Source organism: Otolemur garnettii, unplaced genomic scaffold (genome assembly GCF_000181295.1).
Source record: "Otolemur garnettii isolate 467f Iridium unplaced genomic scaffold, OtoGar3 scaffold00146, whole genome shotgun sequence".
NCBI classification, from domain to species: Eukaryota; Metazoa; Chordata; class Mammalia; order Primates; family Galagidae; genus Otolemur; species Otolemur garnettii.
This window is the reverse complement of record NW_003852541.1, coordinates 3,320,618-3,338,546: the sequence shown is the minus strand read 5'-3', so window position 1 is coordinate 3,338,546 and position 17,929 is coordinate 3,320,618. Positions and strand designations below refer to the sequence as shown.

Genomic DNA, 17,929 nt, shown 5'->3' with positions numbered 1-17,929 from the left:
CCTGGCTATTTTTTCTTGCAGTTTGTCAGGGACCAGGTTCAAACCTGCCATCCTCAGTACATGGGGCTGGCGCCCTATCCAATGAGCCATAGGTGCCGCCCTAAGCCCAGGCTTTTAACCTTGAGAGACTCAGGATGCCCTTGAGAGTCAGACACCCAGCAATTTCATGCACCACTAAGAGAGGAAAACATGAGTGACAGCAGTATGCCATGTACTGACTATAAGATATATCTCAGTTTCAGAGGTGCCAAAATGATAAACCTTGAGCAAATGTAAAAATTGAAGTGAACTTCCTTAACCTTGTAAAGATTAAAGAGGGAACATCTATCAAGCATTATACTTCCATGGGGAAACATTTTAGATGCACTCCTTTTAAGATTGGAATTATACATTTTCTCACTATTTCTACTGTTTAATGTAATCTTTTTTTTTTCTTTTTTGAGACAGAGTGTCACTATGTCGCCCTCAGTAGAGTGCCGTGGCATCAAAGCTCACAGCAGCCTCAAACTCTTGGGCTTAAGCAATTCTCTTGTCTCCAAGTAGCTGGGACTATGAGTGCCGACACAATGCCCAGCTATTTTTTTGTTGCAGTTGTCATCGTTATTTGTTTAGCAGGCCCAAGGCCGGGTTCAGACCCTGGTGTATGTGGCTGGAGCCCTTAACTACTAAGCTATGGGTGCCAAGCCTGTTTAATGTAATCTTTGAGTACTTTGTCAATGCTATAAGACATGAACAATTATAAAAATTAGGAACAAAGAGATTAAACTTTGTCAATGATATGACTGAACACATTCAAAACCAACAGGATCAACAGGCAAGCTATTAGAATGAGGCACTAAGCAAAGCTGTCAAATACAAGATTAATTGACAGGCAGGTGTGGTGGCTCATGCCCATAATCCTAGTACTCTGGAAGGGTAAGGCGGGAGGATTGCTTGAGCTCAGGAATTTGAGACCAGACTGAGCAAGAATGAGACTCTGTCTCTATTAAAAATAGAAAAATTAGCTGGGTGCTGTGGTGGGGCACCTATAGTCCCAGCTACTTGGGAGGCTGAAGCAAGAGGGTCACTTGAGCCCAAGAGTTGGGGGTAGCTGTGAGCTATGAAGCCACAGCACTCGACCCAGGGTGACAGAATGTGACTCTTACCAAAAAAAAAAAAAAAGATTAACTGAAACTGAAACTGAAAAGATTAACTGAAAGATTAAATGGCACTGCATTAAACTGGCAAGACCCAATGAGAGAATGAAGCAAAAATAAAGCACTAGCTATACTAAAAAGAGCTATAAAGATTCTAGAAACTCACTTAGGGTAAATGCAAGACTCTTACAGGGTAAAAAGGACAAAAAAAAGGAGTATCAGAATAAATGGAGTGATCCCATTCACTTATATGGGAAGATTTCATAGAACAGAGAGGTCAGTTTTCCTCCTAAATCATTCTGTAAATTCGATGTAATCCTCATTTAAGAAATTTAATAGATTTTTTACTTTTTAAACTTTTATTTCCTTTTCTTTGCTTAATTATTTTTTTTTTGTTGTTGAAACAGAGTCCCACCCTATGCCCCTGAGCAGAGTGCAGTGGCATCATAGCTCACTGCAACCTCAGACTTGGGCTGTGGCTGCCTCAACCTCTGGAAGCTACTGGGATTATAGGCGCTTTCAGCAGAGCCCGGCTAGGTTTTTCCATTTTTTCACGAGTTGGGGTCTCACTCTTGCTCAGGCGAGTCTCGAACTCCTGAGCTCAAGCAATTCTCCCACTTCAGCCTCCTACAGTGCTGGGATTATAGGTGTGATCCACCGAGCCCATCTGAATTTTTTTTTCCTTAGACACAGAGTTTCACTTTGTTTCCCGGGCTAGAGTGCCATGTCCTTGGCTTAGCTCACAACAACCTCAGACTCTAGGATTTAATTAATCTTCCTGCCTCAGCCTCCTGAGTAGCTGGGGCTATAGGTGCCCACCACGATGACTGGCTAAATTTGTTTTTTTAGCAGAGATAGGGTCTCACTTTTGCTCAGGCTTGTCTTGAACTCCTGACCTCACCTGATCCTCTCACCTTGGCCACCACACCCTGCCTAGTTGGATTTTTCTTTTTTTTTGAGACAGAGTCTTATTTTGTCACCTTTGGTGGAGAGCTGTGGGGTCATAACTCACAGCAACCTCAAACTCTTGGGCTCAAGCAATTCTCTTGCCTCAGCCTCCCAAGTAGCTGGCACTACCAGTACCCACCACAATGGCCAGCTATTTTTAGTGACAAGGTCTCCCTCTTGGTCAGGCTGGTCTCGAACCTGTGAGCTCAGGCAATCCACCCTCCTTGGCCTCCCAGAGTGCTAGGATTATAGGTGTGAAACCACCGTTCCAGCCTCCCAGTCGGATTTTTAAAAGAAAATTTATGAACTTATTCTAAAATTTTTATCAAAAATTAAGGTGTAGCCAGGAGTGGTGGCTCACACCTATAATTGCAGATACTCAAGGGGCAGAGGTGGAGGATGGCTTGAGCCAGAAATTTGAGATCAGCTTGGGCAACACACTGAGACCTCTTCTCTAAAATAAATAAATAAATAAATAAATAAATATATAAATAAATAAAATAATCAGCTAGGCATGGTGATATACCTATAGTCCCAGCTAATTGGAAGGTGGAGGCAGGAGTATTGCTTGTGCTCAGGAGTTCAAGGCTGCAGTGAGGCATGACTGAACTCCAGCCTGGGTGACACAGTGAGACCCTCTCTCAACAAGAAAAGGAAAAGGTAAGTCAAGAAAAGGGGGGGGGGCTAGGCGCCTATAGCTCAACCGGCTAAGGCGCCAGCCACGTACACCTAAGGTGGCGGGTTCGAATCCCCAGCCCAGACCCGCCAAACAACAATGACGGCTGCAACCAAAAAATAGCTGGGCGTTGTGGCGGGCGCCTGTGGTCCCAGCTACTTGGGAGGCGGAGGCAGGAGACTCGCTTGAGCCCAGGAGTTGGAGGTTGCTGTGAGCTGTAATGCCACGACACTCTACCCAGGGGGACAGCTGGAGGCTCTGTCTCAAAAAAAAAAAAAAGAAAAGGGGGGGGAAAAAAAAGGAGCAAAGAGGGCAAGAGTGACCTCTGCTATGTGCTGAGTTGTGCCCAAATTCATATACTGAAGTCCTGACCCTACCACCTCACAATGTGACCTTTCAGAAACAGGGCTGTTAAACCACATCTGCTGATACCTTAATCTCAGACTTCTGGCCTCCAGAACTGTTAGACAGTACAGTTCTGTTAAGCTACCCAGTCTGTGGCACTTTGTTACAATACCTCTAGCAAACTAATACAACCTTTTACCCATTAAAACACACTACAAGCCAGGGCACGGTGGCTCATGCCTATAATCCTAGCACTTGGGAGGCCAAGGTGGGTGGATTGCCTGAGCTCACAAGTTCAAGACCAACCTGAGCAAGAGCGAGACCCCGTCTCTAAAAAAACAGCCAGGTGCTTTGGTGGGTGCCTATAGTCCTAGCTACTTAGGAGGCTGAGGCAAGAGAATCTTTTAAGCCCAAGTGTTTGAGGTTGTTACGAGCTGTGATGCCATAGCACTCTACCAAGGCAAGATAGTGAGACTCTGTCTCAAAAAAAAAAAAAAATAGACTACACAGTCCACAGAATACTGCGAATCAAGGAAAAGACAGGAAATGCAAAAGAAAAGAGGACAAAAATATTAACAGGCAAGTCACAAAGAGAAACATAAATGGCTAACAAACATACAAAGGGATGTTCAAACTCACTAGATTGAGAGATACAACTAAAGTAAACGTACACTCCCACAAGTATCACCAGTGACGGCACCAGTGAGGGGGTCTACTGGCACAGCCCTTCTCGAAGGGCTCACACAGAGGACACCACAGGCGTGTCTGACCAGCACTCACAATCCCGGTTACATATATTGGAGAAATACTCCCAGCTTCCCAAGAGGACATGTCATAATGGAGCAACCTAAGGGTCACCTGTGTGAGTGGAACTGGAAGAAAACTGTCAATTACTGGGGAATGGGAGCAGCTCAGGATGCTGAGCTGAACCTGGAAGCAAGAGCTACCCATACACATAGATATGGTGCTGAGAGGGCAGAATGTGGCAGAGGGAGGCCCACAGCAAATTAAAATCCATGTATTCAGACCGATGTGACAAATCTTAGAAAGATAAATATAAATAAAAAGATGAACACCTTAGAGAACTGGCCGGGTGCAGTGGCTGACACCTGTAATCCTAGCACTCTGGGAGGCCGAGGCAGGTGGATTGCCTGAGCTCACAGGTTCAAGACAGCCTGACCAAGAGCGAGACCCCACCTCTAAAAACAGCCAGGCATTGTGGCGGGCACCTGTAGTCCCAGCTACTTGGGTGGATGAGGCAAAAGAATCTCTTGAGCCCAAGAGTTTGAGGTTGCTATGAGCTATGACAACATAGCACTCTACAGAGGATGACAAAGTGAGACTTTGTCTTAAAAATAAAAATGCTTCAGAGAGTTGGCCCATGGGAAAGAGGACAGGAGGAGGGAAGGAGGGTAAAAGACAATATGAACAAAGAGAAGTGCTTTTAGGACAGTGTGCCTCAAAATGAGGAATGTGACTGACCTAATAGCAGTACCTAAAGCCCAAGGGGGAAAGGGGCTTTGGAATGAAAACAAGACAATATAATCCATCCTAGCAGCACCAGAGAGTCACGGGGAGGGTGGTACCTTGGAGGCAGACTCAACAAACTGAGAGGCTGGTGACTCTTGTTAGTTATGGTAGAGCATTTAGTACTCTTGGAAAAGAGTACCTGCAGCTGTGCCAGCACTCGGGGGGTGGGGGGGCTGCAGGCACTAGGACCTGACCCACATGGGCACTGTGAGGGAGGGATGAGCATGGCAGAAGTTGGCTGCTTTGCACAGAGATGAGCAGGAATTAGGAGAGTTCACAGCTGGGGACCTCACAGGACTACAAAAGCCAACTTCTTCTGAATCCTAAAATATATGAGATAAGACTATGAACTGAGTAGGCCAGTTGCAGTGGCTCACACCTGTAATCCTAACACTCTGGGAGGCCAAGGCAGGAGTTCAAGACCAGCCTGAGCAAGAGTGAGACCCCATCTCTACTAAAAATAGAAAAATTAGCCAGGTATTGTGGCAGGCTCCTATAGTCCCAGCTACTCTGGAGGCTGAGGCAGGAGGATCACTTGAGCCCAGGAGTTAGAGGTTGCTGTGAGCTATGACACCACAGCACTCTACCTCGGGGCTATATGGAGTGAGACTTGGTCTCAAAAAGAAAAAAAAAAGACTGAGAACTGAGTTTTTTTTTTTTTTTGGTAGAGACAGAGTCTCATTCTATCACCCTTGGTAGAGTGCCGTGGCATCACACAGCTCACAGCAACCTCCAACTCCTGGGCTTAAGTGATTTTCTTGCCTCAGCCTCCTGAGTATCTGGGACTATAGGTGCCCACCACAATGCCCAGCTGTTTTTTTTGTTGCAGTCTGGCCGGGGCTGGGTTTGAAGCCATCACCCTCAGTATATGGGGCCAGCGCCCTACTCACTGAGCCACAGGTGCTGCCCTGAGAACTGAGTATTGAAGGCCCTATAAAATGTCCCTGCAGCAAAGATCAGCTTAAGGGTGCTTCCCTCACATGTAAATCTATAGTTTCAGATGATCAGCCATTAAAACAATAGAGAGAGAAAGACAGACACATACACAGATGGTTGCTGACAGAACAAAGGAGCAAAACAATAAGGTAACTGTAAGAACTCTGTTCAGTGAGGCTGTATTTCCCTTTTCTGAAGGGTCACTTCTACTGTGTGTGTCTTATTTCTGCTCTACCATCTGATGCTAGTGTGATGGGCTAATGTGAGACATGGCTAGTATTCCAGTTCATGGACACATGTGGGGAGGAGAGGGCTGCATGTCAGCCAGTACTGCCAACTTTAGGAAGGATGTAGGGTCTGGGTGTGACATCCTGGCAGCTTGGGGCTGACTGGAACAGAGACCATTACCTGTCTACCAACATTGCCTCTCCTCCTCATTTGGTTTGTAGCCCAGAAAAACATGATATTCCCAGGCCCTTGAAGCTAAGCACGGCTATGGTAACTAGCCCCTTTCCCAGTTTGAGGTTGCTATGAGCTATGATGTCATACCACTCTAACCAGAGTGACAGCTTGAGACTCTGTCCCAAAAACAAAACAAAAAAACCCAAAAAAACATGGCTTGCGTCTCTACTTATTAGCTGTGCCACCCAGGGGCATGTTATTTTGCCACTTGGTTCTGTCTTGTCATTTGCATTTCTCCCCCATTTCTCAGGGACTGATTGCTGTGAAGATCAAATAAAACAAATGCAATAATGTAGTAGGGCCTAAGACCAAGTGTGACATACAGGAGGGGCTTGCTGACGTGTCTAGGTGCTCACTCTGCAGGAAGAATGATGTAAGACTGGCAAGCAGAAGGAAACTAGGCTGTGATAAGGACACAAAGCCAAATCCCACCTGGACTTTGTGAAACATCTGTAAATTAATCGTTTTGACTTCTTCTAGCTGCTGGCGGAGGGCAACTAGAGTGTCCTGCTTCTCGTGGGTGTCTTTTTCCAGTAACTTCATTGCAATTTCCATTTCTGTTTTCATTCCAATTTGTAACTCAAGTTCCTTTTCTAGTTCCTTAAAAGGATATATAAAAGGAAAATGTTATTAAAGTAGATCACAGAAAGAAATATATATAACTGATGCCTAAATATAAACAGTGCCTAAAATACAAAATCCTGAAAAGCTTATGGGCAGCACCTGTGGCTCAAAGGAGTAGGGCCATATGCTGGAGGTGGCGGGTTCAAACCCAGCCCCAGCCAAAAACTACAAAAAAAAAAAAAAAAAGAAAAAAATCCTAAAAAGTTCAAACAGATTTGGGAAATTGAGAAGATTCTGTCTGGAGCAGAACTAGAGGACTTTTTTTTTCACTGTATAGTTAAAGCTGGTTCCACGTCAAGTCAACAGTAAGTTGGTCAGTGGCAAGATGAACCTAGATTTCTAGCAACCATGATCTACAGACCCACACATCAGAATGCACAGTCTGAAAGAATGTCTGTCTAGTATTTAAGTGCTGAAAGGGATCTGATAGGGCAATGCTAGAATTTCTGGAATGGTTTGGTAATTTATGGCAACAAAGGTGAAACCATTTTTATTTTTTTGAGACAGTCTCATTTTGTCACTCTGGGTAGAGTGCTATGGCATCACAGCTCACAGCAACCTCCAACTCTTGGGCTCAAGTGATCCTCTTGCCTCAGTTTTTCTATTTTACTCAGGCTGGTTTTGAACTCATGAGCTCAAGCAATCCACCTGCCTCGGCCTCCCAGAGTGCTGGGATTACAAGTGTGAGCCACTGTGCCTAGCCAATGGTGAAACCATTTTTAAATAGTTCTGTCCTACATAACTCAGGACACATACACACACACGTTTCCCTGCATCCATACAAGAAACAAAGAAATAAAGAAGGTGCAAGAAAGGTGTTTAGTAGAGAACTTTGGTCACCGGTACACAGACTGAGTGGAAAAAAATAAGCTGGGGGGGGGGGCGGTGCCTGTGGCTCAGTGAGTAGGGCACCAGCCCCATACACTGAGGGTGGCAGGTTTGAACCTGACCCGGTCAAAATGCAACAAAAAATAGCCAGGTGTGGCAGGCGCCTGTAGTCCCAGCTACTTGGGAGGCTGAGGCAAGAGAATCGCCTAAGCCTAAGAGCTGGGGGTTGCTGTGAGCTGTGACGCCACAGCACTCTACCGAGGGCGACAAAGTGAGACTCAGACTCTAAAAAGAAAAAAAAAATAGGCTGGAGGGTATAACTGGTCTCAAAGCAATCCCTGAAAAAGATTTACAATGGGGGAAAAATACAAGTGGTAATGCAGAAATGACTTATGAACAAAGTCTTCAATTAAAAAAAAAAAAAAAAAAAGACAACTTTGGACCTTCCATGAGCAAGTATGTGAGAAGTGCTAATAGAATTAACTCAGAGGCCCACTGGGGAAGCTCCTTCCAAACACCCAGTATCACATACTCACCAGTCGGACCTTCTTCTCCTCTTTTAGCTGCTTCCACACATCACTATACATTTCATCCAGGCCTTGCCGGGTTTGCTTGTAAGTCTCCAACTCCACTTTGGTATCTTGTTTTGTTATCTATATCAGACAAGAACACCAAAAGGAATGCTTGGCTTATGGAAAGCAAGCTAATTACAAAGTATTTTAAAATGCACCATAATTTTTAAAAATGTAGGATAATATTTCTTTTTCTTCTTTTTTTGGCCATAGAATAAAGTGTTCCTTAATCTCTATTTTTTAAGCATGATAGAAAAAACATTAAAATTTTAAAGCTATCAGAACTTGAAGATAAAGGACGAATGCGAGGTAATAGTTTTTCTTCTTTTTTGAGATAGAGTCTTACACCCTGTTGCCCGAGCTAGAGTGCAGTGGTGTCGTAACAGCTCACTGCAACCTCAAACTTCTAGGCTCAGGTGATCTTCATACCTCAACCTCCCAAGTAGCTGGGACTACAGGTACCCACCACAATACCCAGCTAATTTTTTTCTATTTTTAGTAGAGACTGTGGGGCCTTGCTCTTGCTCAGGCTGGTCTTGGACTTCTCCTGCCTTGGCCTCCCAGAGCAATAGGATTATAGATGTGAGCAAACATGCCCAGCCATGCTAACAGATTTTTGAAAAAGTTAGGCTCATAAAGCAATTTATATTTAATTTTTTTCTACAACAGACAATAGTTCTTTGCAGGAAAGGCCCTCATTCAATCCATTTAGTATTTATGAGCATGTTATTATAGCACTGAGTAGATTTAGAGGTGAATCAGATATGATCTCTACATTCAAGTCTCTACCATTGGGTGAGACACAGCTGTAAGCCAGCAATTCTACAAAACAATAAATGGATTCTACAATGGAGGGACATAGAGAGGGCTATGGAAATATGGGGGATGGCCTAAGACCACCCATAGGCCCCAGGGATGGCATTACAGAGGACTTAGCTCACGAAGAGAAGAATGAACAGGAACTGTGTCATGCAAAAGCTCAGAGGCATGAAAGCGGCAACAGGTACTTTTTGACATCAAACAGGCATATTTGCATATTCCGAGGATTGGAGCATTCAGCTATGAGCTTGAGACCGATGATGGGTATATGAGTGTAAAACTGTGGCCCAACTATAACATCAATTTCTTACCTCTACGCTCTTTTCACTTTTTTCTCGAATTAATTCATTTTGTTCTCTTAATTGTTGCTGTTCTTCTTGAAGAGAACAAATCCGGTCTGTTGCAGCTGAAAGCTGATTAAGAAAGATTTTTATATTTCTTAACATCATAATTACTCTTACTGTTCTAATCAAAAGCTAGCACTTATTTGGCATCTTCATAATTTACAACGTATTTTCACAGGTTTATTATTTTCTTGTTTTTAATAGATAGAACATGGTTCCAAATTCCAATGACATAAAAATATATGCAGGGAATCTCTGCCCTACCTTGCCCCCAAGTCATCTCTGCCCCCCTTTACAAAAATGATAGTATACTACTTCATATGGACAAAAAGAAACAGCCTGAATGTCTACTATTAGAGAGAAATGATTAAATAAATCATAGTAGAAGCATTAAAAAAAAAAATACTGTGTTTCCCCCGAAATAAGACACTGTCTTATATTTATTTTTTCTTAAGAAGACACATTAGGGCTTATTTTCAGGGGATGTCTTCCTCTCCACACCGAAATGCATGGCATATTTAACAAATGCATAGAAATCCTGCTAGGCCTTATTTTGGGGGTAGGTCTTATTTTCGGGGAAACAGTATGTAGTTATTAAGAAGTTTGCAAAACTTTTTCATAATTTGAGAACATTTAAGATATAATACCAATAGGAAAAAAACTGGTTATACAGTATGCTCTCACCTCTAACTGAATTAAAAAAAAAGAACACAAGTTAAAAATCCTTTTTAAAAAATGGTTATATAGTATGCTCTCACTTCTAACCAAATTAAAAAAAAAAGAACACAAGTTAAAAATCGTTAAGAAAAGATGGGGACAATAGACAAAAATATCTGTGACTTAGCAAAGGGATTATAGACCTTTAATATTTTTTATAACTAAAGAAATTTTTATATGTTTTAGAGAAAGGGTCTTAGTTTGTCACTAGGCTAGAGTGCAGTGGTGTGACTGTAGCTCTCTATATCCTTGAATTCCTGGCTCAGTGATCTTTCTATTTCAGCCTCCTGTGTAGCTGGAACTGTAGGTGTGGACCACCATATTAACCTAAATTTTTAATTTTTCATAGAGACAGGATCTTGCTATGTTGTCTAGGCTGGCCTCTAACTCTGGACCTCAAGAGATCCTCCCTGCCTCAGCTTCCCCAGTAGCTGGACCTACAGGTGCACCACCACACCCAGGTCACAGACATTTTGTTTGTTTTTTGAGACAGAGTCTCAAGCTGTCACCCTGGGTAGAGTGCTGTAGCATCATAGCTAATAGCAACCTCAAACTCTTGGGCTTAAGCAGTTCTTTTGCCTCAGCCTCCCGAGTAGCTGGGAGACACCCTTGGTGTATGTGGCTGGCGCCGTAACCACTGTGCTACAGGCACTGAGCCTTGTTTTTGTTTTTGAGACTCAGTCTTACTTTTACTCCAGATAGAGTGCCATGGCCTCATAGCTCACAGCAATGTGGAACTCTTGGGCTCCAGTGATCCTCTTGCCTCAACCTCTGGAGTAGCTGGGGACTTCAGGCACCCGCCACAGTGCTCTTCTAGTTTTTTTTATTTTTAGTAGAGGTGGGGTCTTGCTCTTGTTCAGGCTGGTCTAGAACTCCTGAGCTCAAGTGATCCTTCTGCCTCAACCTTCTAGAGTGCTAGGATCATAAGGCGTGAGCCAGCATGTCTGGTTGGCATTTTCTTTTAATAATCTTCAATCTTTTCTTGTTTTTCTAGCTGATGAACAAGATTATATTTTATCACTAGGGAGAGAAATAAAGATTTTGGGGGGAGAAATTAAAAACTAATCATTAAAGGTATGTCCTGGAAGAATTCTTCCTCCTCTTCTGGAATGAGTTACTGTGGGAAAGTTTAGGGAAAAGCAGTCAAAGTACAATGTTTTCAGCCCTAAGGAGAGGCTGTCCTGAGAGGCAAGGCGGATGAGTAAAATACACCAACCAACCCCCTCCTCATGCTAGCCTCCAAACCCAGACAGCAGAGAGTGGTATGAGGCTGGAGGAGAAAGCAGCAAGACCTTTCTCTTTGGTCCTTGGCTGTGCTCTCAGCATCATTCAGGCATGGAAGACCCTGAAGCACTGAACTAAGTCCTTGTCTCTTCTTTGTCAACAGCATCAAAAGCCCCTCACAATTTCTACTCAGACATAGGCCTGGGACTTCTAAATAAAACTGCTGTGCCCCAGTAGGAAACTTTACAACTGTCAAGAGGGTGTTTATTGCTAAAAGGGAAGAAACAGGGCACAATCTGTAAGCTAATTCCCACCTTACTTCTTTTTTTTTTTTCTTTTTTGTTGAGACAGAGTGTCACTATGTCACCTAGTAGGGTACAGTGGTGTCACAGCTCACAGCAATCTCAAACTCTTGAGCTTAAGGGATTCTCTTGCCTCAGCTTCCCAAGTAGCTGAGACTACAGGTACCCACCACAAAGCCTGGCTGTTTTTTTGTTGTAGTTGTCATTGTTGTTTAGCAGGTCTGGGCTGGGCTCGAACCCACTAGCCCTGGTGTATGTGGCTGGTGCCCTAACTACTAAGCTCTGGGCACTGAGCCATCTCACCCTACCTCTGAAGATTCAGCAAGCGCACCTAAAGAGAGGAAAACCTTTCTCTAAAGAATACTTTCTGGCTTGGCGCCTGTGGCTCAAGTGGCTAAGGCGCCAGCCACATACACCTAAGGTAGCAGGTTCGAATCCAGCCCCGGGCCTGCCAAAACAACGACGGCTGCAACCAAAAAATAGCCAGGCGTGGCAGGCGCCTATGGTCCCAGCTACTTGGGAGGCTGAGGTAGGAGATGCTTGAGCCCAGGAGTTAGAGGTTGCTGTGAGCTGTGATACCATGGCACTCTACCCAGGGGGATAGCTTGAGGCTTAATCTCAAAAAAAAAAAAGAATACTTTCTATCAGTTTTCTTTAAATAAAATATAACCCAGTTTTTTGGTTTCAAAAGCTAAATTAGACCTTCATTCAAAGCATGCCACCTGGTTAAGAGAACAAAGAGTGAGTCTGCTTCTTCTAAAATCAAACAATTCCCAAGTGCCCTCATATGCCCAGTTTTGTATTAGGCATATTTATGATATTAATCTTACTTAAGCTTTATAGCAATATTGTAAAGTATATATTATTGCCTAACTCAGAGAAGAGAAAGGGAGGTTGAAAGACCAATGTACCTACCTAAACTTAGGCTCACGGGTCTACCTACTGAGCAGAATGCAAATTCTCCAATTCTAAGTTTAGTCATGTTTCTCCCATGATGCTCCCACCTATGAATACTGTCTTTGCATTTCCCTCTAAGTCAAACAAATCTGAGCTCCTCTCCTGACAGTGTTTCAGGGCTGGCCCCTTAGAAGAGAGCAGTCAGTTTAAAAGGAGCCTTAAATGAGGTTCCTTCATTACAGAGGAGAGGCTCTGATAATCTCCTTTTGGCTGGAACCTTCACAGTGTGGAGGTTTATTCTTGAGCCCCCTCTCAAAGCCCTCTTTCTTCCCAACAAGCCTAGGTGGGGAGGCCTGAGCAGCCAGGGACCGCTACCTGTGGAAAGCCTCAGAAAGGCTGTGCAACCCCCCTTCTGCTAATAGAAGACAAAGATGTATCCACCAGGGAGACTGCCGGGCAGCTGGCAGCAAGCTCTCTTCCTCGGCCTCAGCCCTCCTTCTTCCTGTCCTTTCCTTCTCTCTCTTCCTAGTGAGAAAGCAGAGAAAGACCACACTGTGGAGAGACTGGTTCCATGCTCCTGAGAGGCCGAAACAGAAGGGGTGGGCTAGGGTGCTTACACTTTGTAACAAAGTCTGTGCTGTCTGGGGCAGCAGAGAGGCAGATGACATCACAGGAAAGGCAGAAAAAGAGGAAGAAACTGCACTTTCACAACATAAGTTGAGCTTTTCCAATGAGGAATTATTTTTCTATAGGATTACTTTGAGGTGGTAAAACCTAAGTCACTCAGAACTGGCTTATGACCAGCTACAGAGTCTCCCTGGGAGCCCCAGACAAGGCAGGACCACAGACTTTCTCCTATCCCACATGCAGTGCCAGAGGGTAGCAATTCCTCCTCTTTCCTACCAGCAAGAAGCTCTGGTTACACCAACTATACCATTTTTCTTAACCTTGGGTCATTTTGTTTAAGAGTTTCAATAAGTTACAGACCTCTTCTTGAAGCTTTGAATTAGTCTTTTCCAAGCCATCTATCTTGGTCTGAAGATCCCCAACTGTGCAGCTGTAGAAATTAAAAATATTGAGCAAACATGAACTTACATAAGCTGACTATTCTCCCAACCTCTATACAATAATGGGGGAGGGACAGGGAGGCAAGATGGCTGACTGGAGCCAGCCTTCCACAGAAGCTTCCGTCCAGAAGGAGAGTTAAAGGACATAAGTTTAGCAAGTAAGCTGACGGTTTGGAGCTGAGATAAGACAGAAGGTTGAGGCTCGGCACCTGTAGCTCAACCGGCTAAGGCGCCAGCCACATACACCTAAGGTGGCGGGTTCGAATCCCCAGCCCGGACCTGCCAAACAACAATGACAGCTGCAACCAAAAAATTGCCGGGCGTTGTGGCGGGCGCCTGTGGTCCCAGCTACTTGGGAGGCGGAGGCAAGAGACTCGCTTGAGCCCAGGAGTTGGAGGTTGCTGTGAGCTGTAATGCTACAGCACTCTACCCAGGGGGACAGCTTGAGGCTCTGTCTCAAAAAAAAAAAAAAAAAAAAAAGACAGAAGGTTGAAGAATGCACATCAACCCTGATGAGGTGAGCTGCGACCCCAAGGATATAAACAATAGGTACAAAATCCATCGCCAAGCAGACAGGAGTCCCCTCCCCCAAGAGAACAGCTCACAGTATACTTTGTACAAACAAGTGAGCAGAGTTCAAACATCCGCCCATTTTATCCCACAGGAGAGACCCTCTAAAAACCAGACCTCCTTCCCCTACTAGGGTGCCATGGCACTCTCCTGCCAGGCATAAAACTGTATAAAACTGTACATATTCTCTACCTGTAGTTCTGAACTCCCAACCTGAGGGAGCGGCTCTCACCCCAAGGTCTAGAAGCCTGTCCCCCAGGGAGGAACTAATTCACTAGGGTAGGACAGAGACTAGCTGAAAACAAGACAGAGCCACTTAGCCCCACCACACCAAGTAAGTCCCCGGTGTCTCAGGCCATGGCACTGTACGTGCCCTTTGCAAAACTCTAGGGGAAAAGGTACAGACACTAGTCCCAGCTCTTGGGCAAAGGACTGGTTAATCACTATTCCAGGAGACCCCCCAACCCAACTTCACCTTATCTGCTCATCTAGCCAAACGGTGTAAAATAATCATGGGGTGGAATCAGCGGAAAAACTCTGGTAACATGAATAACCAGAGTAGAACAACTCTTCCAGGGACCATATGGTGGACACAACTGAAGATCCTATTCATAAATGGCTGAGATGTCAGAAATCAAATTCAGAATTTGGATTCCAAATTAGATTGATAGAATGGAGGTAAAGTTGGAATTAGAAATTCAAGGAGCATTTCAAAAGTTGTCTCAAGAATTCAGTGAATTCAAAGACAAAATCACCAAAGATTTTGACATACTGAGACAAGAATTTGCAGCCCTCAAAGATCTGAGAAATATACAGTAGAATCCACCAATAACAGAATGGAGCAAGCAGAAGAAAGGATTTCTGACATTAAAGACAAAGCTTTTGAATGCTCCCAAACTCTCAAAGAGGAAGAGAAATGGAGAGCAAAAACAGACCATTCTCTTAGAGAGCTCTGGGATAATTTGAAGAAAACTAATATTTGCCTTATAGGAATCCCTGAAGGCAACAAAGTTGCTTTGCAAAGCACAGAGGCTCTTCTTCATGAGATTATGAAAGAGAACTTGCCAGACATGCCAAGAGATTCTGAAATTTAGATAGCAGACAGTTTCAGAACCCCAGCATGATTCAACCCGAATAAGACATCCCCTAGACACATCATAATTAACTTCACTAAAGTTAATATGAAGGAGAAAATTCTGAAAGCAGCCAGATGTAAGAAAACCATAACCTACAAGGGGAAGAATATTAGAATGACTGCAGATCTCTCTGCCAAAACCTTTTAAGCTAGAAGAGGGTGGTCATTGACTTTTAATCTCCTAAAACAAAATAACTTTCAACCCAGGATCCTGTATCCAGCTAAACTGAGTTTCATTTATGATGGAGAAATTAAATACTTTAATGACATTTACATGTTGAAGAAATTTGTCATAACTAAACCAGCTCTCCAGGATATTCCCAGACCTATCCTCTGTAATGACCAGCATAATCCTCCACCATAAAAGTAAAGTCACTCAGAAACTTTTGATCAAATTCACACAGCGGTGAAGGGATTAAAAACGTCCACTAGACTTTCGAAAAACTCAATACCTGGGTGGTGCCTATGGCTCAGTGAGTGGGGCGTTGGCCCCATATACTGAAGGTGGCGAGTTCAAACCTGGCCCTGGCCAAACTGCAACAAAAAAATAGCTGGGCGTTCTGGTGGTGCCTGTAGTCCCAGCTACTCGGGAGGCTGAGGCAAGAGAATTGCCTAAATCCCAAGAGCTAGAGGTTGCTGTGAATTGTGATGCCACGGCACTGTACTTGAGGACAACAAAGTGAGACTCTATCTCTAAAAAAAAAAAAAGAAAGAAAGAAAGAAAAACTCAATACTCAAAATTCTACCAGGCTTATCAATATTCTCAATTTCTGTGAATGGCTTAAATTGTCCTCTAAAGAGGCAAAGATTGGCTGATTGAATACAAAAACTCAGGTCAGATATCTGCTGCATAAAAGAATCTCATCTTATCTTAAAAGATAAATATAGACTCAGGGTAAAGGGATGGTCATCATGGAAATCAGAGAAAAGCAGGTGTTGCAATTTTATTTGCAGATACAATAGGCTTTAAACCAACAAAAGTAAGGAAAGATAAGGATGGTCACTTCATATTTGTTAAGAGTGACACTCAACATGATGAGATTTCAATTATTAACATTTATGCACCCAACCAGAATGTGCCTCAATTTATAAGAGAGACTCTAACAGACATGAGCAACTTGATTTCCTCCAGCTTCATAACAGTCAGAGATTTTAACACTCCTTTGGCAGTGTTGGATAGATCCTCCAATAAGAAGCTAAGCAAAGAATTTTAGACTTAAACTTAACTATTCAACATTTTTATTTAACAGACATGTACAGAACATTTCAAAACTGAATACACATTCTTCTCATCAGTCCACAGAACATGCTCCAAAATTGATCACATCTCAGGTCACAAGTCTGCCCTCAGCAATTTTAAAAGAATAGAAATTATTCCTTGCGTCTTCTTAGACCATCATGGAATAAAAGTTGAACTCAGTAACAACAGGAATCTGCATACTCATACAAAAACATGTAAACTAAATAACTTTATGCTGAATAATAGCTGGTCATAGATGAGATTAAGAAGGAAATTACCAAATTTTTGGAACAAAATGATAATGAAAACATGAATTATCAGAACCTCTGGGATACCACAAAGGCAGTCCTAAGGGGGAAATTTATAGCACTGCAAGCCTTCCTCAAGAGAATGGAAAGAGAGGAAGTTAAAAACTTTTTTTTTTTTTTAAGACAGAGCCTCAAGCTGTCCCCCTGGGTAGAGTACCTCGGCATCACAGCTCACAGCAACCTCCAACTCCTGGGTTCAAGCGAGTCTCCTGCCTCAGGCTTCCAATTAGCTGGGACCACAGGTGCCCACCACAATGCCTGGCTATTTTTTGGTTGTAGCCGTCATTGTTGTTTGGCAGGCCTGGGCTGGATTCAAACCTGCCACCTTAGGTATATGTGGCTGGTGCCTTAGCCACTTTAGCCACAGGCACTGAGCCAGAAGTTAAAAACTTAATGGGACATCTCAAGCAACTGGAAAAGGAAGAACATTCCAATCCCAATCTCAGCAAAAGAAAAGAAATAACCAAAATTAAAGCAGAATTAAATGAAATTGAAAATAAAAGGATTATACAACAGATCAATAAATCAAAAAGTTAATTTTTTGAAAAGGTCAATAAAATAGATAAACCTTTGGCTCACCTAACCAAGAAAAAAAAACCAGTAAAATCTCTAATTTCATCAACCAGAAATAGTAAAGACAAAATAACAACAGATTCCTCAGAAAGTCAAAAAATCCTTAATGAATATTACAAGAAACTTCATTCTCAGAAAATGAAAATCTAAAGTAAACTGGGCAATACTTGGAAGCATCCCACCTTCTAGGACTTAGCCAGAATCAAGTGAAAATGTTAAACAGGCCTATATCAAGTTCTGAAATAGCATCAACTATACAAAATCTACCTAGAAAGAAAAAGCCCAGGACTAGACGGCTTCACATCAGAATTCTACCAAATCTTTAAAGAGGAATTAGTACCTCTTGAGTATATTACTTAACCTTTTCCAAAATATAGAAAAAGAAGGAACACTACCCAACACATTCTATGAAGCACACATCACCTTGATCCCCAAATCAGGAAAAGACCCAAGAAGAAAAGAAAATTATAGACCAATATCACTAATGAATATTGATGCAAAAATATTCAACAAGATCCTAACAAACATTATCTAGCAACACATCAAACAAATTCTACACCATGACCAAGTGGGTTTTATCCCAGGGTCTCAAGGCTGGTTCAATATATGTAAATCTATAAATATAATTCATCTCATAAACAAATTTAAAAAAACAAAGACCACATGATTCTCTCAA

The 17,929-nt window shown here is 43.0% G+C and overlaps 1 protein-coding gene across 1 annotated transcript in view; it reads right to left on the bottom strand.

The window, feature by feature from the left end:
* Positions 1–17,929, bottom strand: part of RUFY1 (RUN and FYVE domain containing 1) — a 69,355-nt gene that overhangs the window by 22,345 nt on the left and 29,081 nt on the right. Inside the window, exons 7-10 of the mRNA XM_003799148.3 lie at positions 13,348–13,417; positions 9,188–9,289; positions 8,022–8,138; positions 6,466–6,633 (exon numbers count right to left, since the gene is read on the bottom strand). Coding sequence (XP_003799196.1) covers positions 6,466–6,633; positions 8,022–8,138; positions 9,188–9,289; positions 13,348–13,417 — 457 coding nt within the window. The remainder of the gene's footprint in view (positions 1–6,465; positions 6,634–8,021; positions 8,139–9,187; positions 9,290–13,347; positions 13,418–17,929) is intronic.